Below are 10,103 nucleotides of genomic sequence, written 5' to 3' on the forward strand. Positions count from 1 at the left end.
TGATGCAAACAGGTTAAAATCCTAGCACAGTAAAAGCAGGGGGTTAACTTTACCTGACCACATAATAAACAGAAGGTGAGTTCAAAAGACATTCATAGATGGAATAAGCTATAACCTGCTGTTTTTTTATTCTGGATTTTTTTTATTTTTCATCAAATAATATATGACATAGGAGCAGGATTATACGATTCAGCCCCTCAAGCCATTTAATATAATCATGGCTGTCTACTACCTCAGGTCCATTTTCTTCCTATTCCACATATCTCTTGATTCCTTAAGTGACCAAAAATCTATGTCTTGCGTGGTGTTGTAAATGTAACAATTCACTTCTAACAAGATGCTGGAAATCTGAAATAAAAGAAAATGCTGAAAATACTCAGCAGGGCTCACAGCATCTGTGAAGAGGAAAACAGACTTAATGTTTCATGTCAATGACCTTTCATCAAAGAACAAAGAAAATTACAGCACAGGAACAGGCCCTTCGGCCCTCCAAGCCTGCACCGACCATGCTGCCCGTCTGAACTAAAACCCCCTACCCTTCCGGGAACCATATCCCTCTATTTAAATCATACTCGTGTATTTGTCCAGATGCCCCTTAAAAGTCACTATTGTATCTGCTTCCACTACCTCCCCTGCAGTGAGTTCCAGGCACCCACCACCCTCTATAAAAAAAATCTTGCCTCGTACATCTCCTTTACACCTTGCCCCTTGCACCTTAAACCTCTGTCCCCTAGTAAGTTAGAAACATGATGGGACTTGAGCAAGTGAAAGTGGGGAGGGATGAGGAGAAGAGTGATAGGGTGGAAAGCAGGAAAGATGAAATGACAAACGTTTCATGTTGAAAATCCAAAGGCAATGGTAATGGAGCAATTAATCAAAAAGATGTGACCAGAGGTGTAAATGGCAGGATAGCAGCCATTTGACCAACGTTGAGGAATTTAGAAATAAACAAGAGGGGGAAAGGGGGGGTGGCGGGGGGGACAAAATTGAATGGGAGCAGAGGTTATGGTTTAAAATTGTTGTAGTTATTTCACATGCTCAAAACCAATTACATTTCTAATTTTTCTCAAATCTAATGAAAGGTCAACTTGACACGTTAACTCTGTTTCTCTCTCATCAAAGCCTGTGAGGCCTGATGAGTATTTCCAGCATTGTCTGTGTTTCTATCACTATAATTAGTATGATTTTAATAAGAAGTCTCGTTCGTCCGGTGAAAGTGGTTGAACTGCGTTGCAATTCTCAGACGATACATAGAGGTCAGACACTGTGGTTGAACAAAGCAGAGGGTAGGGTGACACGTAGAGAATTCTGTAAGTGAAATGAAGTAGGAAAGAGATTTTTTTCGCATGCTGGGCTAGTCTCAAATATCAGCTTATCTTCATGGTAACTCTCACCTCCCAAGTTAGGTCATTTATTCGAGTATATTGCATTTACGCATGTAAACTTGTTTTACATTTTAGTTCGGTCCACAGGGAGTGCTGAATTGTTGGAGATGCTGGGGTAGAAATTGGATCTTCTCTTGCCTGGTTTATATCCATAAATGGATCCAATACAGCACAAATTGGGGCACCAATATCCTGTGTCCCTAGGATTAAGAACATCCTGAAATTTGGTCAGACCATGTTTCTAGGCATCCAGTATGGTCAAATAAAACAGGCATTAGATTCCTTGCAAATGCTAATGATGGGACTGGTGTCTGTTTTGGGACCCCTCTACCAAGCATTGATTTTCCTCCGCTCAGATATTTTACTTATGGCTTAGCCAGCAGCTACCACTGTAGAAATTAACCCCCACAGCACCTCGTGCCTGCCCTGATCAGCAGCCTCTCTCTCTCCTTTCCTTCCTGCTGTCCACCTTGCCATTCTTTTCGGTAAAACAATTAAACTAAAATAAACCAAGGAACAAAGCAAGAAGGGCAGCCCCTTAAAGGGGAACTGCCCAAAACAAAGCAGAAATGAAACTTAAAACATTAAAAGGGTCAATAACACACTACAGTTCCTGCGGTGCCCAACGGGTACGGAAGGCTGTCCCCTTGCCTGGTACTACTAAACGTATTTAAACAAGGCACTTCTGTAGTACTGACTTCAGTACTGAGAAACGGACACAAACAAATTGCAGATGAGAGCTTAAACCCAGGTCATCTCTGTCTGCTCAGACTATTATTGCTCAACCAACTCCAAAATAAAACGAGCCATTTGTTACACTGGTGTTTGTGGATCCCTGTTGTGCTCGGATTGGCTACTGGATCTGCATACATAGTATTGACTACAGTTCCAGTTCAAATGTAAAAAAGCGTGGAGATGCCTTTCTTCCATAACACAGGCATGAGTTTAAATTATTTTATTCTGAAAATAGTTTATTTCCAAAACACAAGTCACATTCTCCGTTTCAAACATTAACAAATACTTTGCCACTTTGTTTCTGATGGTCCAAGATTCATGGACCCACAATAGTCATTCTAAGTACACAAGAGTGAAAAACGAGAATGGCAACAAAATTAGGGTGTGCAGACCGTTGCATTTGTCACAAGCTGCAACTTCCATTTAATAGTGAATGTCCTGCAAAAGTCCACCTCACAATATTGCCAAATAATACTGGAAAATCACTATTCTCAGCATGGAGACCTCGTTCAACATATAACATCACAGTCAATCCGGACAACCTTCCCACATGTGGTACGTCATTGGGGTTCACGCCTGCAACACTGAAGTTAGTACATGTGAAATTGTCAGGCACAGTCATTGAAATTTGATCAAAAATATAAATAAAATATGACCCAAACAACATGATATTGCTAACTTGATAATGCACATACCAATGGGAACAGATGGGTGAACTGAACTGTACAACTGTAATACATAATGCTAACTAATGTTTAATTTTTACACATTATTAAAATTGCAACTCGAATTGAATTTTATAAGCTACTTGTGAATTTTAGCATCGTATCATTTGCAGAATCCTAATTCCCATTCAATTTGTCATTAATAAATTCACTGCTCATTCTTTTAGAACCGTAGAAATGATGCAGCATAGAAGGGGCCATTTGGCCAATCTTGCCTATGCTGACTCAAGAGACACCCAGGTGCCCTTTCTCATCCCATTTTCTCGCACATGGCCCACATCCCTGTAGTTTACAGCATTTAAGGTGCAAGTCCAGGTATTTGTTAAACAGGTTTAGGATCTCTGCCTTCACCAACTCAGGCAGCGAATTCCAGACACTCACCACCCTCAGTATAAAAAGGTTTTTCCTCATGTCTCTTCTACTCCTTCTCGCACTCTATGACCCCTGGTATTTGAACTCTCTGTCAAGGGAAACAGGTTCCTCCTGCACAATCTCTCCCTACCCCTCACAATTTTATATACCTCAATCATGTCACCTCTCAGCCTTCTCTCTTCCAAGGAAAACAACCCCAGCTATGTACTTTATGTCCCACTAGTACTTTCACCAGACTGCTGTCATTATACTAAGTGGTTTATGACGTGGAAGGGTGAAGAAACCATTTTGTACTTTGGGGTCTTTAAGAGTCTAAGCAAATAAGGCCCCGTTGCAAAATATCCAAGCATGCAACAGACCTGCTGGAAACATTTTAATGTAGAAAAATTGTGGCAGCTGTACCACCCTCTCATATAACATTTAAAGATAGCCAAGCACCTTAGAGAATGATACAACTCTCAGCGTAATATGGATTACAGGCTTCAAATAATGCATTCCAGAATCAGATTCACATCACCTGCAGACATGAATTGTGGAAACCTTGTGCTCCAAAATCACAGAATCAGGCCACAGCAGGCCAATCAGCCCATCTCACTTATGCCAGCTCTTTGAAAGAGATATCCAAATTAGTCCCACTTCTTAGCTCATTGTCCATAGCCTAGCAACTATTTGTTTTCCAAGTAAATAGCTAACTCCCTTTTGACAGTTACTATTGAATCTGCTTCCACCACTCTTTCGGGTAGTGCATTAAAGATGGTTAAACTCCAGGGAAAGAAAAGTCCTCCTCATCCCAGGTTCTTTTATTCATTATTTCCAATCTGGGTCCTCTGGTTGTCCATCATCCCGACTGTGGCAAAACTTTCTCCTCACGCAATCTATCAAATTCCTCATACTTTTTGATCCCTCGGCTAAATCCTCTTTACATCTTCTCCAAGGTGGATGATCCCAATTTCTCCCACATAACTGAAATCCCTAATCCCTGGCATAATTCCAGTAAATCTCCTCTCCGAGGTAAATCATCCAAATCAGTCACAGTTTTGAGCAGGAGTGGTGTTTTCATGTGTTTTTTAAAATATATATATTTCCAATTACGAACTTTAATTTCAATGATAGTAGAAATAATAGACATGCCATCACAATAGACTGGAGTGGGGTAAAGAAGTTCTGACAAAGGGTCATTCAGACTCAAAACCTTGACTCTATTCTCTCTCCACAGATGCTGAGATCTCCTGCTGAGATTTTTCAGCATTTTCTGTTTTTGTTTCAGACTGGGGTGAGGGTTTTATTTTTATATGAATGAAGATTTACTCATTTACTCGAGATGGTCTTGAGTGCATCCCGTCAAGAGTTTGTCCATCTGAAGATTTCAGTGCCAGTGAACGGAGTGCCCGCCTGCTGCTTATTCGAGGGGAAACCTTGGTGCGTTGTGTAAAAAAAGTTTAAAGTTTATTTATTAATGTCATAAGTAGGCTTACATTAATTAACACTGCAATCAAGTTATTGTGAAAATACCCTAGTTACGACACTCCAACACCTGTTCGGGTACACTAAGGGAGAATTTAGCATGGCCAATGCACCTAACCAGCACATCTTTCGGACTGTGGGAGGAAACCCACACAAACATAAAGGAGAAATGTGCAGACTCCTCACAGTGACCCAAGTCAGGAATCAGACCCAGGTCCCTGGCACTGTGAAACAGCAGTGCTAACCACCATGCCCGCCTAGGAGACACCCCAAAGTGTGGCACAGTGGTTAGCACTGCTGCCTCAGTGCCAGGGACCCAGGTTCAATTCACAGCTTGGGCCACTGTGCGGAATCTGCACGCTCTCCCCGTGTCTGCATGACTTTCCTCCAGTTTCCTCCCACAGTCCTGAAAGACCTGCTCGTTAGGTGCATTGGCTATGCAAACAAAAACATTTCCATCAATATAACCAATCGGGTGCCAGAGTGTGGCAACTATGGGATTTTCACAGTAACCTCATTGCAGTGCCGATGTAAGCCTACTTGTAACACTAATAAACTAAAATGGGACATTGCTAAATGTGCAGTTGATCCCTGGTCAGTATGTTGTCCCCGGTCAGTGTGTTGTGCCTCGTCTGGGATGGGTGCAGTGGGTAACTGGTCAGGGTGTTGTGCCCGGTCTGGGGTGGGTATAGCGGTTCCCCGGTCAGTGGGTTGTGCCTCGTCTGGGGTGGGTACAGCGGTTCCCCGGTCAGTGTGTTGCCCCCAGTCTGGGATGGGTGCAGTGGTTATCTGGTCAGGGTGTTGTGCCCGGTCTGGGGTGGGTATAGCAGTTCCCCAGTCAGTGTGTTGGCCCCAGTCTTGGCTGGGTGCAGCAGTTACCCAGTCAGTGTATTGCCCCCGGTCGGGGTGGGTGCAGTGATTCTCCGGTCAGTGTGTTGTACCCGGTCTCTGGTGGGTACAGTGGTTACCTGGTCAGCGTGTTGTTCCGGGTCTAGGGTGAGCGCAGTGGTTATCCGGTCAGTGTGTTGTCCCGGGACTGGGGTGGGTGCAGTGGTTATCCAGTCTCAGGTGGATGCAGTGGTTATCCGGTCAGTGCATTGTGCCTGGTCTAGGGTGGGTGCAGTGGTTCCCCAGTCAGTGTGTTGTCCCCAGTCTGGGGTGGGTGCAGTGGTTATCCGATCTCAGGTGGGTGCAGTAGTTAGCCGGTCAGTATGTTGTGCCCGGTCTGGGGTGGGTGCAGTGGTTATCTGGTCAGTGTGTTGTCCCGGGTCTGGAGTGGGTGCAGTGGTTATCCGGTTAGTGTGTTGTCCCGGGTCTGGAGTGGGTGCAGTGGTTATCCGGTCAGTGTGTGGTGCCCAGTCTGGGGTGGGTGCAGTAGTTAGCCGGTCAGTGTGTTGTCCCGGGTCTGGGGTGGGTGCAGTGGTTATCTGGTCTTGGGTGGCTGCAGTGGTTATCCAGTCTCGGGTGGGTGCAGTGATTATCTGGTCTGGGGTGGGTACAGTGGTTGTCTGGTCAGTGTGTGCCTGGTCTGGGGTGGGTACAGTGGTTATCCGGTCCGGTGCTGTGGCTGGTCTGGGGTGGGTGCAGCAATTGTCCGGTCAGGTGCTGTGGCCAGTCTGGGGTGGGTACAGTGGTTATCCGGTCCGGTGCTGTGACTGGTCTGGGGTGGGTGCAGCGATTGTCCGGTCAGTGTGTTGTGCCCGGTCTGGGTACAATGGTTATCCGGTCAGGTGCTGTGCCCGGTCTGGGTACAGTGATTATCCGGTCAGGTGCTGTGCCCGGTCTGGGGTGGGTACAGTGGTTCCCCGGTCAGGGTGTTGCCCCCAGTCTGGGGTGGGTACAGTGGTTCCCCGGTCAGTGTAATGTCCCCAGGCTCGGGTGGGTGCAGGAGCTGCAGCACTGCGCACTGGCTGCCGCAGAAGGGCAAGGGCAGTTTGCAGACTTCGCTCCAGCTGTCGGTCAGGGTGTCGTACACGATGGCGTTCTGGGCGGCCACCTCCCGCGAGTTGTGCCACCTCTTGCCGCCCACCAGGTAGACGCTGCTGTCCCAGACGGCCAGGCCGTAGCAGGAGCGGTCGAGCAGCAGGGGCCGCAGGCGCTGCCACTGGCGGTGGAGCGGCTCGTAGCACTCGATGTCGCAGAAGGGCTCGTACATGCCGACGAAGCAGTAGACGCGCTCGCCCACCGCGGCCATCTGGTGGCCGAAGCGGCCGATGGTCATGGGCGGGCAGCGCTGCCAGCGGCCCTCGGGCGGCTGGAAGGAGAACATGTCCTTGCTGCCGCCGCCCTCCGCCCCTGCCCGGCCGCCCGACACGTACACGGTGCCGCGGTGGACGGCGCTGGCGTGGCCGTGCAGCGGGTGGGGCAGGCCCGGCAGCCGCAGCCAGCTCCCGCTGCCCGCCTCGTACCGCTCCACGGCGGACAGCGAGGCGGCGGGGCCGCTGCGGCCGCCCAGCGCCACGATGCCGTCCTCCAGCACGCAGCAGCTGAACTGGGCCCGGCGGCTCCGCATGCTGGCCAACCGGCTCCAGCGGCCGAAGCGGGGGTCGTAGCGGTCCACCTGGCTGCGGATGGCCGGCGGGCCTCCCTCCTCCTCCTGGGCCCCATCCCCGGCCTCGCCCCCCGCCTCCTCCCCGCCCAGCACGAAGAGGAAGTTGGCCAGCACGCACACGCAGTGGTGCCGGAGCCGCGGGCCTTGGCTGCTGAGCGGGCCCCACTGCCGGCTCCGCGGCTCCAGCGCCCACACGGTGGCCAGCGGGCCCTGGTGCAGGCTCAGGCCGCCGGCCACCACCAGCAGCCGGCTCTCCTCGCCCAGCCGCAGCCGGCTCTGGCGGCTCTGCAGCGCCGGCTGCCGGCTCTCGGCCCGGTGGTAGTCCAGGGCCTGGGCCAGCAGCCGCTGGGCCTCGGGGGGCAGCGGGCGGGGAGGCCGGCAGGCCAGGCGCTGCAGCAGCGGCCGGGGCAGCAGGCAGTAGCGCAGGCGGGGCAGCAGCGCGGCCGCCTGCTGCTCCCAGCGGCCGGCCTCCCACTCCAGCCACTCGAGCAGCAGGCCCAGCAGCGCCTCCTCGGGCAGCCGCGGCAGCCGCTCGGCCTCCAGCACGGCGGCCAGCGACTCGGCGTTCAGCTCCAGCAGGCCGCTGGCCTCGGCGCCCGCCGCCACCAGCCGCCACAGGTGGGCGCAGATGTAGGCCTCGGCCTGCCGCTGGGCCTCGGCCAGGGCGAAGCGGGCCGCCAGGTTGGCCGCCTGGCAGCAGCAGCCGGGGCTCAGGCTGCTGACCAGGTAGCGGGAGCAGAGGCGCACCGCCTCCAGCACCTGCAGGTAGGCGGCCGTCTCCAGGGTCTGCGGCAGGCCCTCCGGCGACAGGGCCAGGCAGGAGCTGTAGATGAAGTCCAGGACTCGGCGCAGGCCGCTGGCCGACACCGCGTGCAGGTGGACCACGCCGGCCTTGGACTCCCGCGTGTGCTCCTTGAACATGGACCTGAAGTAGTCGCTGGCGCTGGCCAGCAGCGAGCGGTGGGCGCGGAACTCGGTGCCCTCGGCCACCAGCACCACATCGCATAGCAGCTGGTCATCCCGCAGAGCCCGGTACCCCGACAGCACCATCTCCCCGTGGCTGCGGGACAGCGCCAGGAAATAACTCGAGCCCCACTCCTCTCTCGACATCCAGCTTGCTCGCTCAGCCAACTCCAGAAACATCCCACTCAAAGTCACTCAGCCTCACCTCCCAGCTACAGTCAGCCCTGCACACTCAATCAATGAACTGTCCAGAAGTCCATCCTGAGGGTGACTGATCACCTCACACAACATTAAAAATCCGGAAAGTCCCCAAACTGTGCAGAGGGGCAATCTTTTTGTTAAACAAATGAAATCTTGCTCTTTGGCGTTGAATGTCCAGAAAGTCTCCAACTGTGCAGTCTTTTTTTTGTTTTTAAATGAAATCCCGGTTGAATGTCCAAAAAGTTCCCAACTTTACAGAGCAATCTTTTTGTTTTTAGAAATGAAATCTTGCTCTTTGGCGTTGAATGTCCAGACAGTCCCCAAGTGTGCAGAGGTGCAAACTTTGTTTTTAAACTAAACCCCGGCGTTGAATGTGCAGGAAGTCCCGAACTGCAGCGATGCAACCTTTTTGTTTTAGAAATTAAATCTTGATGTTTGGCGTTGAATGTCCAGATAGTCCGCAAGTGTGCTGAGGTGCAATTATTTTGTTTTATTAATGAAATCCCGGCGTTGAATGTCCAGATAGTCCCCAAGTGTGCGGAGGTGCAATCTTTTTGTTTTTTTAGAAATTAAATCTTGCTGTTTGGCGTTGAATGTCCAGATAGTCCTCAAATATGCTGAATTGCAATCTTTTTTGTTTTTAAATTAAATCCCGGCGTTTGGCGTTGAAAGTCCCTAACTGTGCAGCGGTGCAATCTTTTTTGTTTTAGAAATGAAATCTTGGTGTTGAATGCAGAGGTTTCACTGAATTGACCGCATGTTTGTCCTCTTCCAGCACTTCCCTGCACTCAATTTCAGGCAAATTTTGATCATAATCCGGCTGGCATGTCTCTATCCAACCTTTCGTTATGTTGTCAGTTTGGGTGGCCCACAGACCAGAATAGAAACAACACATTAGAGAAGCCAGTATTTAGGAAGTCTGTACTCGGGATGTATGATTTTTTTCCTGCTGTGTCCCCGCCCTCTTCTACACGCTGCTCGCTGGGACTGTGTCAGCGGACAACCTGGAAGAAGTGATTTGTCCACGGGATGAAATGTAGGAGGAGGATCTTGTGCAGAATAAAACACCATCATGGACCTATGGGGCCGAATGGCCTGCTCCCGTGTGTACATTCTCTGTAATGCAATCCCCAGTCAGGGGATGCTGGCATAAATACAAGGTGTGGAGATGCCTTATAAGTTCTGTTTGTGAACAGAATTCCCACTCACCTGAAGAAGGGGCTCAGAGCCTCGAAAGCTTGTGTGGCTTTTGCTACCAAATAAACCTGTTGGACTTTAACCTGGTGTTGTTAAACTTCTTACTATAAATACAAGGAAGAGGGCGCTAATACGTACCATCCTCACTGGAATAGAAGGTTATAAATAAGCCCTCCACTAAAATTGATTATGTTCTAATCCAAGGTATTTCTGCGCGAAATTTGCTTTTTTACATTTTCTGAAGGGCCCTTATAATTTACGAGGCCACCCACAGGAAGGTTTGATCTTCCGCGTTGTAAACCCCACTTCCCATTAAGACCTGGTTTAGGATCTCGCTGCTCTCAGGCACGGGAATCTCCTCCATCTGAATCGGATATCTCAGATAGTCACTGTGGCACGTAAGGAGGCCATTCGTCCTATCGAGAGAATGCATGCTCTATGTCCAGCAATCCTGTCAGTCCCATTCTCCCCTGCACTGAGAGAGCGAGGCAAACTTCCTGATTCTTGATC

At 50.1% G+C, this 10,103-nt stretch overlaps 1 protein-coding gene across 1 annotated transcript; it reads right to left on the reverse strand.

Annotated features, from left to right (window-relative positions):
• Positions 1 to 6,446: 6,446 nt before the first annotated feature.
• On the reverse strand, positions 6,447 to 9,667 carry klhl34 (kelch-like family member 34). Its single transcript, XM_078231975.1, has one exon. It carries the CDS (start codon positions 8,373 to 8,375, stop codon positions 6,447 to 6,449), a length of 1,929 nt encoding a protein of 642 aa, XP_078088101.1. The 5' UTR covers positions 8,376 to 9,667.
• Positions 9,668 to 10,103: the final 436 nt, after the last annotated feature.

Source organism: Mustelus asterias, chromosome 17 (assembly GCF_964213995.1).
Source record: "Mustelus asterias chromosome 17, sMusAst1.hap1.1, whole genome shotgun sequence".
NCBI classification, from domain to species: Eukaryota; Metazoa; Chordata; class Chondrichthyes; order Carcharhiniformes; family Triakidae; genus Mustelus; species Mustelus asterias.